General features: G+C 38.7%; 1 protein-coding gene across 1 annotated transcript in view; it reads right to left on the reverse strand.

Annotated features, from left to right (window-relative positions):
- The window catches only part of OTOP1 (otopetrin 1), a 30,658-nt gene that overhangs the window by 577 nt on the left and 9,843 nt on the right, over window positions 1–20,238 (reverse strand). Inside the window, exons 2-5 of the mRNA XM_087724641.1 lie at window positions 17,970–18,106; window positions 15,085–15,143; window positions 8,358–8,488; window positions 4,877–5,811 (exon numbers count right to left, since the gene is read on the reverse strand). Coding sequence (XP_087580767.1) covers window positions 4,877–5,811; window positions 8,358–8,488; window positions 15,085–15,143; window positions 17,970–18,071 — 1,227 coding nt within the window. The 5' untranslated portion in view covers window positions 18,072–18,106. The remainder of the gene's footprint in view (window positions 1–4,876; window positions 5,812–8,357; window positions 8,489–15,084; window positions 15,144–17,969; window positions 18,107–20,238) is intronic.

The following is a 20,238-nucleotide window of genomic DNA, read 5'->3' on the forward strand; positions in this document are numbered from 1 at the left end:
AAAATTATACACTGGGAAAAAAACAATAGGATTTAATATTAATTGAACAAAATAAATAATTTTAAAAATAGCTATGAGAAACAAGGGGACTCATTGCACTTCATAAGCCATTGTAGGGCATAACTGACCTTGTCAGGCATGGCACCTGATTTCTGATTGCAACTGCTAGTACATGATTTTTTTTCTGGACCAATCACTTCATGATCTCCTAGATATTCTTAAAATATTTTATTATTAAATGCATTTACATCTCTGACCTCACTATTGTTGCCTTTAATGCTATATCGGATTGGTCTACCAAGGTACCCTCATGCTGTTTTAATGACTTGCCTACAGTAAACTTTAGTTATTTTAGCCTAAAGGTAATCCAGCATTAGTTTTGCTAGAAACATGCTCCTTGACCTTTATCATTCCAATCTGCCAAGATCCAGCCACTTTAGAAATCCTGAATCCCCATCTCGTATTTTCCATACAATCACAGATGCAAATTTGAATGGGACACCAGAAAGCATCTTGTGCAGGAATCCATCACCTCAGCATCCCTCGTCTCCAGCCTCCCACCCCACCACCATATGAAACTCTACCATTCCCTGAGGCTGACTCTTTTTCTGGTAAATGATTGCTACTGTTAATTGGAGTTATGTTCAGTCTTTCATTCACAGTGGCTAAGACTCCCTCATCCTATTTTTCCCTATTGTAACAACCTAGGGAGCTTCCCAGCTAATTGGGGAACTTTCAGCCTTGTTGTATGGATAGAAACTGCCTAGAGTTTTCCAATGGGCTAGCCAGGTAATTAAATTATTGATAAAGAGAGGACAAGATTGTTCAGGACATACTCAGCTTGAAATGTATCAGAACTGGAGCCAAAGAAGGTTTGGGAAATTTTCATTTTTTCTTATGAGCAGATCTAGGAAGGACGATTACATTCATGTTCTTATTTCTTTTCTTATGAACAAGTTTGCTTATTTTGTAAACCTGTTAAGGTAAAGGTTCTCCCGCACTTGCATGCTAGTCATTTCCGGCTCTAGGGGCAGTTCCCATCTTCATTTCTAAGTTGAAGAGCCAGCACTGTCCGAAGATGTTCTTGGTCATGTGGCTGGCAAGACTCAATGCCGAAGGCACATGGAGCGCTGTTACCTTCCTAACAAAGTGGTCCCTATTTTTCTACTTGTATTTTGTATGTGCTTTTGAATTGCTAGGTTGGCAGAAGGTGGAACAAGTAACGGGAGCTCACCCCGTTACACGGTGCTAGGGATTCAAACTGCTGTACTGCCAACCTTCTGATCAACAAGCTCAATGTCTTAGCCACTGCGTCCCCTTGTAGACATGTTAGAAGTGCAGTAATCACTTTTTGTAGAGAAAAAATGTCACTGTCTCAAAAAAATGTTCCTTTCTTTACCAGTCTTCAACCTTTGAAAGTGAGGGGATTACTCTATAGAATACAGAACAGTATCTATTTTAATCTGCTACTTAGAGAAAACTCCTGGGGCATTTATAATCTCTTGAATGAATAATCTCCTGATTATTCCCAATATTTGTTCTTTTTTATATTGGTATACCATACCCATTTGTAGGATGACTCAGGGCTTTCCTTTTTAGTACTGGGCAAGTATCTGTTCGGGGTTGATATCATCAGTACATTTATATCTCCACCACATCTTGTACAGATTAAGTTACTGATATATTGACCTCATGCTTTGATCTGTTTGCCCCAGGGTCAGTGAAATTATTGGTCTTGGAGGGGTCTTCACTGGCACATCAAGATTGATGTGCAACTTGGGGGTCCTTCTGGATTCATAGCAACTGCTTGAAGAACAGGTGGCAGCTGTGGTCAGGAGGGCCTTTGCCAAGGTTCATCTGGTGTGACAATTGTACCTCTTCTTTGACCAGGTGGTCCTTCAGACAGATATTCATGGTCTAATCATATGGATTACTGCAATATGTTTTACATGCGGATTCTCTTGAAAATCATCAAAAAACTACAGCTGGTACAAAATGCAAGCAATGTAAGCAACCATTAGAAACCTATTTTAAAATATATTTTAGCTACCATACTGAAACCAAGAGATGTAGGCTTAACTATAGCAATAGCAATAGCAGTTAGACTTATATACCGCTTCATAGGGCTTTCAGCCCTCTGTAAGCGTTTTACAGAGTCACCATATCGCCCCCACAATCTGGGTCCTCATTTTACCCACCTCGGAAGGATGGAAGGCTGAGTCAACCCTGAGCCAGTGAGATTTGAACCGCTGAACTGCTGAACTAGCAGTCAGCTGAAGTGGCCTGCAGTACTGCACTCTACCCACTGCACCACCTCAGCTCTTAACTCTTAACTCTTCAATCTCTTCTTAAATATGGAGATAAATCTGATTAAATGAATTCATAAAGGTTTCTTTTAATATAATTTAATAGCACAGCTCATATTAGTCCTGTCATTAATATTGTCCTTCCCTAAACAGGGAGCAAATCACTGCAGACAGGTCTTCTTCTGGCCATTAGTTCACTGTTTCTTTTCATTAAATAAATGAGATGTGCCATTACCCATCAACTCAGCTACTATCAGGAGAGTATCAGAGCAGTGAAAATGTTAGACTGATCAAACTCCCACTTTCTAGCACTCCCCTTGAGTACCTTGGTGGAATCTCAATCCAACTCACAATGCCACAGGAGAAAATACACAAGAGGTAATGTAATATAAATCACTTTAAGGACTCTGATCTGGAACAAAATCTAATAAATGAAATATAATAATAAACATACATCAAACCTGGAGAAATTTTCTGCCAAGCCTGCATATGTTTTCCTGTTCTGAAGTCATCTCTGTCATTTGAGTTGCAAAACTCCAGAGAACACTGGATTGCAAAACTCTAAAGAACACCGGATGAACTCTGTGAGGCACAAGCAACCAGAACTACTTGTGAATAGTCTCAAGCAGAAGCTTTGCTGTTTAGTCTCCTATGTTACAAGAATTTCATCAGACTAATTGCATTCTCTTGGAATTGGGCAGATAAGGTTTCAGCAATTCTGGGGGAGGGCAGCTTTCTGTTGATTTCTGCAGTGAAAAGACTAAACTTGCCCCCCCCTCTTAATACCTTCCTAAATCTAGCTGAAGATTCCACCACAATTTTGCTGCTGTTATCTAATTGTCCTTCAGATTTCTGCCGTCCAGATATGATGACCTCCAATGGAAGACCAAGCTACGCTCTAAACAGAATGCTTCTTTACGCCATTTCTGAATGTACTTCCGAGACTTCAACTGAAATCCTTCAAAAACCGTTTTGTTTCGAAAATGCAGTGCCTTGGAAGAATTGAAGAGCCATAGCAAAAATCTCAGCTAACTAGGGAATCAGATTGAATTAAAGGGATGTTTACTGTGGTGCATTGATTTTGGTTTTAATAACATTTTAATCTGGTTTTTCTAATTGGTACATAAAAAATTAATGTTTCTAGAAGTTAATTAGCATAATTTGTAATTCAACTGCAAAGTTGAGTAAAAGTTGAAAATGTTGATTTAAAACATATCAGTCAGCTGGATAATATGCCAATGCTTGCAATAGTAACTAATGCAACTGCTAGTGCTCTAACATTTAAAACAACAATATCCCATAATACCTTTGCTTTACGTGATTTGTTAGCAAAAGGATGTATCTGTGGAAAATTTTATCCCACATATTTTGTTCACAAAATTGATGACCAGGGAAAAAGCCAAAAAAACTGCCGAAGTTGGAAAGATTGAGTCCCAGGGCAGCCCTGAACTGGGGTAGCTGATTTCACCTGATTTGGCAATATCTTCACTACAATGGAAAGCATTCCATTTTTTTAAAATAAAAGGTGGAATGAAGGGGAGTAGGATACAAACTTGTTGGTTTTAGTAGAAACATTTGTTTTTTGTAAGACACATATATTATGCATTGTATTTGTAACGTATACACTTACATGCTGTAAGTGCCTTTTGTTTCCTGCAACTGACTTCCTGTGGCACTGTTATTAGGGTCTGTAAAATATCTGGCAAATGTCAAAACATGTGATCCTTGCCATTTGAACTCTTTTCAATCTCCTGCAATCTATGGGCAAAGAACTATCCTGGAAAGGGATATTACACCTTTGGATCTCCCTGAGAAGCTAAGTGATCAATTGAGAGAGTTAAGGAGATACCTGAAGGGGATAATTAAAATACTCTATCCTGTCCAGAGGATAAACAAATCAAGGATTGGGGGATTCTACTGATGTTTATAACATTTCTAACAGTATAAAAAGGAGTTACACCTTCTCTGAAGTGTAGTTCTTCCCTGCATATCCTTGGGGTATGTTGGGAACAACTGACCATCATGTCTTTAAACTTTGATCAAAGATTAAACACTGATTGTTATTCAAGCCTCCGTTTAAGCCTCATTTTTGGCTCATTGTGACTTGGATGTATTCTCAAACTTCTATTGGTCTCAAAGTATTCTCAAAACTTACAATATGCTTCTCAATTCTTGTCCCTTTTGAGAATGATGCTTGGTTGCTGGTTTGTGGCAGAAACTGAAGTGGTTTTTAAAATTACGCTAATTTGGCTATCTTTGTTGGTTGAAGAGCAGGGTACAACAGTTAACCAGTTCAATCTTTGCTTACTCTTTGGAAGATAAAAGGACCAAGGACAAAATGTCCAACAGTTCATCAGGCCTCCAGTGGTTGTGCTCGTATAGCTGCTTCACAAGTTACATGGGAAGGAAGAATTTCATCTTCTGATTTCTGCTTAACATTAACTTCAATAGAAGTTAATGTTAAGCAGAAATCAGAAGATGAAATTCTATTGAAGTTAATGTTAAAGACAAAACACACTGAGGGCAATTGTCCTGCTAGAGAAATAAATTGCATTATTTTAAATACTTACTGAGAGATTACACAAGAACAAAAATACAGCAATATTCTTCAAGATACTTCTTTTGTTGTTGACATAGAAGTTTCTCGGAGTGAATGAAAAATCTGTAGGGGACGGAGGGACTGGAATCTTGTTCTGATTAATGTTTTCATGGAAAGCACAACTGGAACTGTTCTCAGATGGATAACTAATTCCATAAAATGTGGATGACAACTTTCCATTTGTTCCATTATAGATTTCTTTATAGGAAGCTGTAGGGGAGAGATTGTTTCCACTGGACACTGTTAATATTCGCAGAGTTTTAATATCATCATTACTCTTGTCATGTTCACGATGTATAGATTCAATTATGAAGAGGTTCTGAATATATTTCTCAATGATAACAAGTACAGAGTAGGGCAAACTATACCATGTATATGCTGGATGAGACTGAGCACAGATAATTGCAAGAATAGAACCCCAAGAAAGAAGCCAGGAGCCTGAGGCTGTCCCTACCAAGAGGTCTGCATCAAGTTTTCTGGCTGGATTTTTAGAAATATCTAGTGAATTGTCTTCAAGTCTATAGATTAGAATCGCCACAATGCCTGCTGCACACATGATTGCTAGTACTGTGACGGCATACAAGTAAAACATAATAAGTGCCAGTTCACTCTTTAATTTTGAACGCCCAATCTGAATAAGATAAACAACTACAACTGCTATTGTTGTAATAAATACTACTAGACCTAAGATGCTGCCTATGGCTGTGCCCTGAAACTTGAATGGCATCTTATGTGGCTGTAGGTATTCAACTTTACGCCCAATGTTCTTCCAGACCACATACAGCATTGTGGATGCTAAAATGTGATACTCAATATTGAAGGGGTATAAATAATATATTCCTTGGGAAAATATGGAGCAGAGGGTGCTGTAGGTACAGTTGCAAAGTGGTGTATGATCATCCAGCTCTATGCAGAAAGAAAAGAAAAAGAGAATTAAATCATTTCTTAATCAGAGGGCCTGAAATTCCTATCTAAAAATTCCTAAAACAGGATCAAAATACTGTTATACATACATACATACATACATACATACATACATACATACATACATACATATATCTATTAGATTTTTACAACCCCCCACAAGATGTGACGAGATGAAGGACAGAGAATGGAAGTAGTGATTTCCCCCCCACATTTGGGCATACCGGGGGTTGTAAAAATCTAATAGATACCTCTCACCCTGGCCTCGCTGATAACGGATAAGAGCCTGTGGCCTAATGGGTAAGAAGTCTGCTTAGTATGTAATATAGCCCAGGTTCAAATCCCAGTAAGGGTATGGCTAGCTGATGAGAGCTAAATAGCTTGAAATAGATCTATACTAGTCTCCCTTTATTTATTTATCAGCACTAATACAACAAATATATATATTTGTTATGTGAATCACTGCAGTTAAGTTACACACTTACTTATATATATATATATTAGATTTTACAACCCCCGGTATGCCCAAATATGGGAGGAAGATCACTACTTCCATTCTCTGTCCTTCGGCTCGTCACAAGAGACCATCCAGGCAGAAACCCAATATTTTTACTGTTGCCTTTTTGTTACATTTGTTGTATTTGTGCTGATAAATAGTCTCCCTTTATTTATTTATCAGCACAAATACAACATACATACATACATACATACATACATACATATATACACAAACACACACACATATGTATATATATAATATGCAACTTACAAAGACAGTCCTCAACTTACAACAGTTCATTTAATGACTGTTCAAAGTTACAACCACATTGAAAAAAGTGACTTTTGATCATTTTTCACACTTACAACCATTGCAGCATCCCCATGGTCACATGATCAAAATTCAGATGCATGGCAACTGTCTCCTAGTTAACTGTTACAGCATCCTGGGATGATGTGATCCCCTTTTGTGACCTTCTAACAATCAAAGTCAATGGGGAAGTCAGATTCATTTAACAACCGGGTTAAATGGTTAACTTAACTGCAGTGATTCACATAACAACTCTGGCAAGAAAATAAAATAATCATAAAATAAAAGTAAAGCTCACTTAACATCTGAACAAAATTAAACTTAGCAACAGAAATTTTGGGCTAAATTGTTGTAAGTAGAGGACTACCTGTAATAAGTACTGTATAGTCAAGGACAACTCACATTCATATCTTAAATAAGATATGACAAGTCTTTTAAAGTGATATTTTTTCCAAATTTGTATGCTAACCTGTGACAAAAAGTTAACAGAATAACAGAGTTGGAAAGGACCTCATAGGTCTTCTAGTTTCAGGATCTCCATCATCGGCCTGGTGCCTTGCTGGCATCCTGCCATCAAAGGCGAAGGGAGGGAGGAAGAATTTGGGGCAATTACTCCAGTTTATCAACTGAAGGGAAATGGGGAGGGGGAGCTGATAATTGAAGACAGGAGCTGTTTGTACAGGTTATGCTGGGCATCTTCAAGTCTTCTTGCCCTGGGTGTGAAATTTCAGCAGCCTGAACAACCCAGAGCTTCCCACAACATTGCAACAATCCCAGATTGGGTGGCAACAAACTGGACATTGGGGGGCAGGGGAGGGATGGGGAATATTGAGGTTTGCTCTTTGTATCAGTGAGCAGGAACTTCAGAGTCTGCCTTATCTTCCGGCAACCAACATCCAACATTGGACAACCATTTCTTTGAAATGTTTGAACAGAGGGTTGGATTAGAAGACCCTCAAGGCCCTTTCCAACTCTGTTATTCTTTTAAATCCTAATAGTTTAAGTGGAAAATACAGAAGTACATACTTGACACCTTTAGTAAAATTTATTTAGTGTAAAACCTATAAGTCAAAGATGATGGCTACCCTTTTCTCCACCATTTTGTAGGAACAAATCCCACTCTATTCAGTGGGTTTCTCTTTATTGTACACATACAATAAATTCCCATTAGAGAGCAAATCACAGGAACCCATATCAGGAGCAAGGAACTGGATATCTAAAACTATGAATCCCGTAGCATTGTGAACCCGAAAACAAAACTCCAGCTCCTGGATCGTATGAGTCAGACTGCCAAAATGTAGCTGCAAAGTGTTTGATAGAAATTTTCTCCCACTTACTATCCAAAAAATTAAGGATGGGCAGGTGTCTGGGAATTTGCCCAGGATCCAGAGCCAAGTGTCAGTAGTCTTGGCATCAAAAATTGGCAGTAGGAGTTTAGGATTGGTTTTTTTCCCCTACAGTTTAAAAGTGGAGTAAAAATGGATCTTCTGCTGTTCCCATTTATACTTTTCAACACCATGCAAAATATGACCCCCAAATTATTCAACCCTGTTTTTTCATCTGCGGCTTTAATATAGTTCTAGGAAACAATAAGGAAAAAAAGGATACAATTAAGATATTGAGTGCAATGATCCAACTTCAGCCTGCTTTCTAAAATTCCTAGTTATAGGTCAATTAAGATACTGGATAGAAAGACTTCCCCAAATGTACTATTTCTCACCAATTGATATGTTTCCAAATCCAAGAGTAATTAACCTTTCCTTGTGTTCATTAAGTTGATGCTTTGATTCAGTTAATATACCATTTGTCCATAAGAGCAAATTTGTAAACACTGAATGAATTACTCCAAACCTAAAAAATAAACAATGCGAACATATTATATTGTACACATAATTTTTCAATATGAAATCTTTTTTAAAAGTTTTTTTTTTATAAAAATGTAAATCAATGTGTGAACAGTGTGGCACCTGGGTGCCCTACATTCCAATACAAACAAAACTAATGAGATTAAACATTATTATTACATTCAATCAGCTTGTGAAATTCCCATAATAATACAGATCTGTTCTGACCCCCACCTTGCTCGTTCAGAAACTACAGCCAAACAAAACTTCAAAGGAAATATTTTTATCAGTCCCGGCTTTTGCTGGCTGCAAGCCCAAAATAAACGCAGATAAATTCTCTGGCAAAAAGTTAAACAGCAAATGCAAAAACAAACTCTTACAGCAAACCACTTCTCCAAGTTGGTTTCTCTGAATCATGAACACGAACGGGGAACCTTGACTAGAACAAGAATGGAACAGAATGAACTTCTGCCACTAGGACGTGGCACCATCAGTCTTTTATCAGCAGGAGGAGATCCTTAATGAGCCACAGCTGCTTGTTATCCTCTCCTGTGAGCATCCTGAAACCACTCACAGGAGGTTTCTGTGTCAGAGTCTGATAGCAGCTCCAAAGGCTCCTACCAAGCCACAACACAGATCTATATTAGGTTACAGTCTATCGTTATTCAATTATTCCACCTAATTCTCATTATTACTTTCATTTTATCAAATAAAAATGTAATACATTAATATTCGCTTTATTTCTATCTCTTACTCTAGCTTTTAATCACATCACCCTTTATTAAAAAAAACTTTTTCTTTATTTCCTATCTAACTTGTCATCTGCCTACAAAAAGAGAAAAAAAAAGAAAAAAAGAAAAAGAATAGAGAGGGAGACATAGGGAAAGACAATTCAGAACCACAACACCGAACAGGGACCATTCTTCCCTCATTTCTTGCCTGCTTCATACTTTAATTGCTATACTTTAAAGAAAAAAGAGGTAAAGGGAAAAGCAAGTCAAAACAACAATAATGAAAGAAAGAAGAAATATATCATCTACCTATCGTATCTTGCCTGCTTCGATACTTCAATTGCTATGATTTTTGAGGGGCCTGTCTCCCCCATTCCTCTCTTAAATCTCCACCTATGTCTATTTCTTGGATGTACCATCTAAATGTTCCTCCCACTTCTACCCTCTTCCACAGAGAGCCTATTTTCTAAAAATTTTATCAAGGGCCCTGTTTCCTTCAAACATTATCTTCCAACATTCTTAATATATTTTCCCCCTGGTTTAAGGGCGCTGGCTGGCATATAAAATGAAAAAAGAGAATGAAAAAAACTGATAAGCCAACTGATGGACCAAGAAGGGAATCTACAACACTTAAATGAGAAAAAGAAAAAAAATAAGTCTACTGGATTCCCCTCTGTCTTGCCTCCACTGATCTCTCAAAGTTCTTTCCCCAATGTGTGATAGCTTTCTACTGGATTCCTCTCTGTCCTGCCTTCTCCGATCTCCCTAATTTTGGCCCTTAATCATCCAGTTGTCTATTTTTGGGAGGTTTTCCCCTCTCCCCCCCCCCTTTCATAGGAGTTCCCAAAAATTTTTGCCACATGGGTTGGGGTGGTGGTCATGTGACTGAGTGTGCATAAGTGATGTCAAGTTGACCATACCTGCCCGATCACATGACTGCCAAGCCACGCCAACAAAATAGGCCACACCCCCAGAATAGGTTCTAAGAAAATTTGAAACCCACCACTGACTTAGGTACATAAAAGCATGTAGTGTTGTTGTATTATCAAGATTTCATACTGGACTTCTGGTTTGACGTTGCTGCAATACAGACACAGAGGAACGGATCTCCATGTTCTTTGTGCTGAATTCTTCCTGTTAGTGGGCTCTGAAGGTAGCCTAAGCCACCCTGAAGCAGGGAAGAAGCAAAGAGGAGCACTCTGTGAGGTTGGGGAGAATTGCAGCTCTCTTGTCTGGCCTGGGGGTTTTCCTTCCTCTCAGCCACGGCAAGAAGAAAGCTATCACACATTGGGGAAAGAACTTTGGGAGATCGGTGGAGGCAAGACAGAGGGGAATCCAGTAGGAAGCTATCACACGTTGGGGAAAAAACTTTGGGAGATCGGAGGAGGCAAGACAGAGGGGAATCCAGTAGGAAGCTATCACACGTTGGGGAAAAAACTTTGGGAGATCGGAGGAGGCAAGACAGAGGGGAATCCAGGAGAAAACTCCTGAGCTTGCCTCTGCTGTCTGGTGGATTTTGCCGCTGGACCTCTCCAGCGGGCAAGGGTGAGTGTGGAGCGACAGGGCTGGGGCAGGCATTCCGGAAGTTACTTCCGGGTCCATTTCACCATCCAGTTCTCCCGATCCGGTGCGAACCAGCAGAAACCCACCATTGACCTAAGTAAACACACTATACCAACATAGCTGTACCCCAAAGATGCATTCCATTAAAAGAACAGGCTGGGGAAACCATGAAGAAACCGGTGTCTAGACTCCAACATCTTCATCAATAGTGGGAGGACATCTTCTGTCACTCTTAGGCTTCTTCTGGAATAGGAGAATTCCTAGATCACCCTCTCTCCAACAGAGAGAAGAGCCAGCAAATGAATGGGGAGCAACAGAGGCTTTTTCTCAGTTCTGTCTTTTCCCATAAGCCAGACCTTTCAGGTACATTAGTAAAATGGAACATGAAATATAATAAACCTTTCCAAACTAATTCACCAAACAATGTATGCTCCAATTCTATTTTTCAGTCTACCTTTGTCCTATAATTTATTATATAAATTAACAATAGACTACAGTGATCTTCACTGTATGCCAAAGCTAAATTTTCATGAGAAAATAATGGTTACTGTTAAGTATCTACTTAGAAAATGATAGAGGAGGAAGAGTTGCGACACTCAGATAAGAGACCTCTCGACCCAAACCAGGATTGTAAGTTGAGAAAACATCTCAGGTTTGACCCTCCCTAATTTCGTTTAGGATAAAGAGGAAGCCATTCAGAGTTGCGTGATTCAGTTACAGTAATCCTATAATAAAAATAGTTTCAGTATTCGTGACTTTGTGTTCACCTTTGGTCTAACTGGAAGGGCTCAACACTCTCACTTTGGCAACAGCACTGAACACATTTTAACACAATACAGAGCAGGTCTATATTCAAAGCAACATCCAAAGCAACAAATGATCTTTTTTTAAAAATACTTCTGCCATGTATATTTTATTTTGTTAGTTTATTTGTTTTATTTTACTTATTTTCATGATTACACGGCTAACTAACTCATACAATAACTCTAAGTAGCTGACAACTGTAACTATGATTTATATCAGGGGTAATCAACCTTTTTATACCTACTGCCCACTTTTGTATCTCTGTTAGTAGTAAAATTTTCTAACTGCTCACCGGTTCCACAGTAATGGTGATTTATAAAGTAGGGAAGTCAATTAAATTAAAAAAAGAAAAATGCTTCAGTATTGGACAAAACCCCTACCTCCCACCATGAAAGCTGGAACGCCCACAAGTGGGCGGTAGGGACCAGGTTGACTACCACTGATTTATATCATGGTTAAAAACAAAAGTACCTCCTCTCCAATATGACATCAGACCAGTGGTGGGTTTCAAAAATTTTTGGAACCTCTTCTGTAGGTGTGGCCTGCTTTCCGGGTCCACTGGTGGAACCTCTTCTAACCGGTTCGGTAGATTTGACGAACCGGTTCTACCGAATAGGTGCGAACTGGTAGGAACCCACCTCTGCATCAGACCATACATTCCCACAGCTCAACTCCCACCCTAACTTTATGTTTGGGAGAAGAGCCCTTTTTTCACAGCCCTCCAGAAGACTAATCAGGGATCCCCCTGATTTCAAGTGAGGTGGGCTGTACTGCTGGGACAGTCACTAGAAAGATGCTCTGCCAAGGTCCTACCAGATGACAACAATTAAGGAAGAGGACCTAGAGCACATCCACCCTGTCTAACCTAGTAGGACAGGGCAGGTATCCTCAAGGGAGTGGTGAACCCACAAGGGTTCATGTCGGGTTTTAAAGGTGAAACGTAGAGCCTTGAATTGCATCTGGGTAGAAAAAGGAAGACAGTGCAGCTCATATCGCAGTAGCACCCAAAACTAATAGTTACATATGTCTTCAAGCCCCATTTACAGCATTGCAGTAATCCAAGCAGGAGGTAGCAGGTGACTGTGTGCAAGGCCTCGTGATCCAGGAATGAGTGGAGTTAGCACACATTTGTGCAAAGATTGTCTTGGCCACAGCCACCATCTGCTCTCCTAGCAGGAGCCATGAATCTAAGAGGACCTCCAAATTGTGCACCAGATTTCTAAGAGGGTATGTTACTGTCAGATCTGCCATCTTCAGCTTAACACTTTTGTGGCATCTGCCATAAACTGTTGGGGGGGGGGCAGGGAGAGGAAATAGGCAATTGTCATGTAGACAATAGAGATGAACCAAGGGGGAAGGGGTGACAGGTTTGACAGAGGCCAGAGGTGTGAAAACCAGCCTGTTAGCAATAGCAATAGCAGTTAGACTTACATACCGCTTCATAGGGCTTTCAGCCCTCTCTAAGCGGTTTACAGAGTCAGCATATTGCCCCCAACAACAATCCGGGTCCTCATTTTACCCACCTCGGAAGAATGGAAGGCTGAGTCAACCCTGAGCCGGTGAGATTTGAACAGCGAACTGCAGTCAGCTGAAGTAGGCTGCAGTATTGCATTTAACCACTGCGCCACCTCGGCCTGTTCCATTCTTCAAGGCCACAGAAAGGAATGCGAATTGCATTCCAAGTGGCACCAAACATCCAAGCAGTCCCCAAAACACTATGCGGCACACCATCGGATGAAGACAAACCATCCCTAGGTGGGAAGGCCAGGGAGAAGGGGAAATTTTGTAACAGTATGCGTGGGAATTTTTGTTCTAGCCTGCTTTCACTGCAACCATTAATCCTTAATAAAAGAATTTATCACTTCTACTAGATGGAGTTAGTGGTGGGATTCAACTAATTTAACAACTGGTTCTTCCTAATGACCGGCTGAGTGGGCGTGGCTGGCTGGATCATTTAACTGAGTGGGCGTGACCAACTCGACATCACTCATGGCAAGGTAGGGTGCTGCAGGAGGACCGAAGCAGTGATGGCGAAGGTTAGAGCCTTACTACGGAAGCAAAGCGCCCTTGTATTTACCTTTGTGCAGCAAACAGCAACAGCAGAGAGAATCAGCCAGGGCTGATTGTCCGGTGCTTCATCTTTTGCTGGGTCTTATTGCCTGACAATCAGAGTTTTTAAAAAGACTTTTGCAGCAGTAAACAGCAGACAGCTACTTCCAGCCTTTGTTGGTGCAGCCAACAAAGCTGGGCATGACTCCGCTCCAAGACACTGGCCTGCCGCCACCTCAGTGTTGGCCCGAACAGCCTGCCACCACCACTTCCACCTCCTCATTGCCAGCCTAAACAGCCTGCCACCTCCGCCTCCTCATTTCCAGCCTGCTGCCACCACTGTCGCCTCCTCATTGCCGGCCTGAATGGCATGCTGTCGCCTCATTGCCAGCCTGAACAGCCACTTTGGAAATGGTGACAGCAGCAGCAGTAGCAGGATATTCAGGTCAACAATGAGGCAGGCTGTTTAGGCTGGCAAGATTGGGGGAGGGGCTAGATAAAGAGTAGCTGGGACTCCTGGGAGGGGAGGGAGGGGGAGGGCCCAGCCAGTGGTGGGATTTTCCAGTTCTCGGAACTGTGCAAAAAGTTAACCGGTTCGCCTGAACTGGTGCAAACCGGCTGAATCTCACCTCTGAATGGAGTTGAGGGTCTTTCTTTCCTAGGGACCCACAATAGCTGGGGCAAGCCTGACATTACCCCATCCAGAGTTAGAGATATCAATTCTCCTGATATTGGAGGCGGGGGCAGGGGGGACTAAGTTGCAGCTGGTTTCTCATCATCCAGACTCTCACAACCTCCAAACATTGAACCAGGATCTGAAGTAGCATCTGCCCACACAGGGTACTGATATATTAGCTATCATAGCATAACCATTTGCCAGCAGATAATCTCTCTACTTCATATAAATATTAAATAAGAGAGGCAAACTTAAGTTCTGAGGCACCCCAGATAACAGGGGCCTAGAGAGATGGACCTTTCTTCGCCTATCAACATTGCCTGCCATGGAGAAAGAAGAACCACAGCAGAACAGTGTCCTCCCATGCTTATCCTCAAGGCTGGTCCAGCAAAATGTTTGATGATATCAAAAGCAGCTGAGAGATCCAGAAGAGCCAGGGTGAACACACCACTCACTTCTCAAGATCTCTCCAAAGATCATCCACAAGGGCAATCAATGCTGTCTTAGTACTTAGCCTGAATCTTGACTGAAGGGGGAGCTCATGGCTCATTAGGGCTTATAGGTGGAGAAAAATACCTTAGGACTAACCCTAAACTAGGAGACATGACATTTTTTACAACCATACTTACAAAAAATTATAATTAATATTGACATCAAACCATTATTTCTACTGTTTGATTGCAATCAATGGTTATACTCATTTCCTAGGTTTATTGCTATATTTTAATTAAACATTAAAAACATTGCATTACCTCCCTCCCTGCACAGTATTCACTTTACCTCTCCAGTGTTTTGAAGGACTGGATAACATCCTTTGCGTGGCACCATAAAAAATATACCTGAAGACAAACGTAAATAAATTATAATGGGTCCCATGGAAAAAGTAGTACTCAATTAATCATCTATAAAAAACAATTAACAGAATCTAGAAAAATGTGCAAGACATTTTAATCATTTCCTCAATTCACAGACAGATATCTGAGGGGCCTTCCCTACCCAATAGGGACCAAGTCACCTTGGAAAGGGCTGTTGGATAGCTTTCAGCAGATGTAATAATGGTGGAGATATATTGATGTTTCACAATCCTTACCACCATGAAGTAATCCTTAATATCTGATCAGACTCACTTTGAGTCTTCATCCAATGGTGCTCCAGTGTTTTATACTCCTGACCCATTTCCCAATTAACCATTCATATTTTAAACATGATATTTTTTTCAATGCCAGGAAATAGATGTCCAATTAGTTTGTGGTTTTAATAAAAACAATTGGAAAAATCACCCAACAACCTTTCTATCTACCAAATTTGATTCAATGTCCCTATCTTCTGATGCATTCTAATCCATGCACTGTAAGGAACTAATTCAATTTTTAGTTATGAGGTTTGTTATTTTAAAACATTGGAAAGATAAAAGTAGGTTTTAATTGGATCAATGGTAGTTAAGAGTGTGCAAAACTACTTTGTTTGAACACTGAGTTTTGAGAAGAAGACCCCTGCCTTATGGAACAACCTTACCCCCCTCACCCCAAGATTTGCATGGCATGATTTTCTGGATGGCCAACAGGTTTGGGGCTTTTCTCTGGTATGGGAATGTGAAGATAGCCTTGTAACTGGACATGAGACATCTTGATAAAGTACTTTTTTACAGTAACTGTAATTTGTTTTTCTTAAAAGACACCTGTTGAAAGGTCCTGTCTCTCCTTCCTGTTCAAGAAAGCATGGACTTTCAAAACTTTAGCATTTCAAAAGGAAACGTTTATTGAAAGGACGACAATGCAAAGCAGGGTCAGAGTTCCCCCCAGGCAATTCCGTTGGGATAAAATGGTTAGAAACCCCTCCCCTCCATTTTTTTTAAAGTTTTTTATTGTTTTAATTGAACAAAAACACAAAAAAAGAATCATCCTTCATAACATCTTGTAGAAAGCATGTCGATTGGTTACAAATACATTTCGTGCGTTTCTTCCACAATCATTACTTATTCATTCATATTGAATTGTACATTTTGAATCAAAAATCTTTATGTATTTTACTATCAATGTACCAAAATTCTCATTTAACTACAATTATTTAAACGTGCTTTTATCTGAAATCATTTGTATTTAAAGACACAACCACCTACTGGCATTCATTCGCAATTTCAATAAACCTCCAATAACATTACACCTTTATAACATATTCTGGAAAAAAAATCAATTAATAAGATATCTAAGCATTCCCCCCTCTCCCCCCCTCCACCTCACTATTTAAAGCTTGTATCCAATTTGCTTTTACCAATACAACACCTGTATATATCATTAAACATTATCCATTAACATTTCCTTGTTATTGTTGTAGTTAGCTAAAAATTATTTGCTATTTATATCACATCTCCTCTTATCAGACCCAAAAGAAATTACACCTTTATAACAAGATCTAAACAAAAAATTATTAATAAAATTTATAGGTCTTTTCCCCAAGTCCCAATTTACAATTTATATCCAAGTTACTTTTACTAGTTAAGGTTATCATTTCATTATTGTTATCGTAGTTAATTATATGTTAACATGTTAATTATATGTTAATTATTGTCACGACGTTGGCTCCTCCCTCCTCCCTCCCCTCAGTTTGATGGTGACTGTGCCAATCCAAAGGTGTGAAGATGTATATGATTGATGATATGAAATTTTATATAAATTGTAAGTGAGGACTACGGAGAGGATGCATAAAAGTTTCGTAACCAAAGATAAAAAAAATTATACAGAATACAATATAAAGATGTAGTCTTACTGGATGGTTTTGGGATGATGTGATGAAATGCCATAATGTAAATTTATTCTAAACTTAGAATATCTCACATAAAGGGAAGTAATAATGGTTGTAGTCAAATGAATGTTTAATAATGATAATGATTGTATGCATATATATTAGATTGATAATATGAGATTCTATATAAATTGTAAATGAAGACTGTAGTGAGGGAGCACAAATGTTTTGTAACCGATCGACATACTGTAGGTAACTTGAGGATGGTTTTTATGTTTTATATTTGTTTATGTTTGTTTGTTTAAAATTTTTCGAATTGTTACTAATAGTTCTTGTCATTTCTTTTTTGTCCTGAAAATGATGATGATATCAATGTGACTTTTTATCAAACTGCTTAAGTGTGCAACTCTTAGTTCAAGATGGAAGTTCATTAGTACTAACAGTACATCAGGCTTCCCTACTTTCAAACTTATTTAGTAAGTTAATTATGAAAAATAAATTATCAAAATTAAAGACCTTCAATGGGAACTCAAATAGAAACTAGATGTTTCTATTAAATCAACAGATGTAACTTTTTCTAACTAAATGGTTTTATAGTCCTTATAATGCCAGCCACTGGGATTTTCCTTCTAAAATGAATGGGAGCATGGTTGTTATCTTGTGTAATTCTCAAGCGTTTTAATGGACTGGCACAGAAAAACATGGAGGATTACCAATGCTTTAAGGAAGTTACTTTTCATTATATAGGGATTTCCTTGCCAATCCAGTAATTGTGATACTGTTTTTAATGGACTTTGAGAAAATACAATTAGAGGGTTGAAAAAATCTTGAACCAAGTTAGTTAATTTTAGGCTCTTACACAACAACAATACAATCCTAAGAGTTGTATACATCTGAAATAATAAGAGACCAAATGGTTTTACCTGCAAAAGTGTATGAACTGCATGTGCAACTGGAAAAATGCCTTCCGTAATTGATAAGCAACTTGAAAATCCAACGAAGTATCCAATTTTGAAAGAATCCATAATTAAAGTAATGATTGCAAACAAAGTAATTCCACCTGAAAAAAATGTTAAACGAAAGAGTTGTACTAAAAGTAAGAACTTTGACATAGCTCAGTTGGTAGCCTTTTTCAACTTCATTCACAGAAATTATTCCAGTCCTAATAGGCTAACAGCAATATTTCAAATACTGGGTTGTATATGTAGGAAAATAGAATAAAATAAATAAATCGAATTGAATATTCGTTATTGGCCAAGTGTGATTGGACACACAAGAATAAAGAATATTCTAGGTCCTCCATTTCTATTCATTGACATAAACATTTGATCACTAGGTTATCAGGTTGTACAGATCAATTTAACTTCTCTCTACTGTTCTGCACACCAACTCCTTTAAAATCATGTAATGTTGATTAGCGTCTCATCAGACCCAGAGGGAGTGCAACAGGTCCCTCGTAGGTCGGAGATTTGCTCTCTAAATGAGCATCGGGGAGGCAGCATGGCAACATGGCTGCACAAGAAGCTGACTTCAGGCCAAAGCAACTGAGCAGTAGTGTGCAGGAGATGGGATGAAAAGCCTGGTAAGAAGATCTAATTAACCCACAGTCATAAATCAGAATTTGGAAAAGGCAAAGAACCTTGAGAGTATAAATAATATTGATGGACAGATTGGGATTTTGGCAGAAAGAAAGAAAGAAAGAAAGAAAGAAAGAAAGAAAGAAAGAAAGAAAGAAAGAAGAAAAAAAGAGAAAAATGGAGGGTTAAATCACTAACCCAAAAAGAGCCATTTGCTTTAAACAATTTGGACACAGAAAGAAGAAAGCAGAGAAGTGACAAACCCATTCAAACACAAACTTTAAATTTGAATTTGAATTTGAAAAGATTGTGTCTTCAAAAGAGATTAGGAGGGTGAAACAGAAACCAAAACATACTGAGGAGAGTTGCTTCGTTTGAGTTTCTTCTAACTAACATATCTTAAGCAACTCCAATTAATGAGAGGTGGAATGTAACAAGGTGACAAAATCAAGAAAAAAGCACTATTTTCTCACTGATAACCCAATTTGGCCTGTGCTGCGAACGGAATGTGAAACTCTGAGCAGGAAGTTTTAATTAACCAATTGTCATAAATCAGAAATTGGAAAAAGCAGGAGGTAAAGAGAAACATACCCGAGACTTGCTGTGTTTGAGTTTGTTCCAATTAATATATTTTAAGCAATTATAACCAATGAGAGATGGAAGATAACAAGGGAAAAATAATAATAAAATCAAGAACTGGGCAAATACGAAGTTTTTATTTTTTGCCAAAGGAAGAACAAAGGAACAAGATGGCTCCCACTTCTCTTCCTCTTCACATTAGCTGAATTAGCTAAATTTAAGGTGGACCAGAACTCTGAAATAAGAACTGTATAACTAACTATAATTTCAGAACTGGACATTAAGGTAACAAGGGGGTAAAAAAATTAAGAGCTGGGAAAATATAAAGTCTTTTTTTTTCTTTTTGCTGAAGGGAGAACAAAGGATCAGGATGGCTCCTCCTCTCTTCCTCTCCACATCAGCTGAATTAGTTAAATTTAAGGTGGACCAGAACTCTGAAATAAGAACTGTATAACTAATTGTAATTTTAGAACTGGACATTATGGAAAGGTGGCAATTTGAAGAACTACGTGAAATTGTAAAAAATATGCATAAATCATTAAAATCAAGTCTAAATAGAATTTTTAAGTTAGATATTGAGGATAAGGAGGAAGCGAAGGAAGAAGTGAAGGAAAAAGTTGGGGGATAATGAAGGGATAGAAATGGTGGAAAATTAAAAGCAGACAAAAAACTTCATTGGGTTTGACAGTGGCATAGGGAAAATTGAAGGGGGGAGGGTTATGCCCCAATAAAGGGAAATACAAAAGATTTCATGGGTTTGACAGTGGCTTGGGGAAAATTGAAGAGGGTGGACATGTCAAAACAAAGAAAAGGGAGAAGACAGGAATAGAGAAGTGGGACAAAAGACTTACTAGGAAAAAAATCAGGCAATTAGAAATTGTTATATGGAAAATATAAAGCTGAGATATGTGGTTTACTCCTATATATGATAATAAAACTGAGTTGCTAACTGATTGAATATGATAATGGAAAGATAATTAAATAAAGTTTTAAATATATGGAATGTGGACAAATATGAAACTGTTATGTGGAGAAT

The sequence above is a fragment of the Thamnophis sirtalis genome, unplaced genomic scaffold (assembly GCF_051295495.1).
Source record: "Thamnophis sirtalis isolate CommonGarterSnake01/CBP01778 unplaced genomic scaffold, rThaSir2_p1.2 scaffold_10, whole genome shotgun sequence".
In the NCBI taxonomy this organism is placed as follows: domain Eukaryota; kingdom Metazoa; phylum Chordata; class Lepidosauria; order Squamata; family Natricidae; genus Thamnophis; species Thamnophis sirtalis.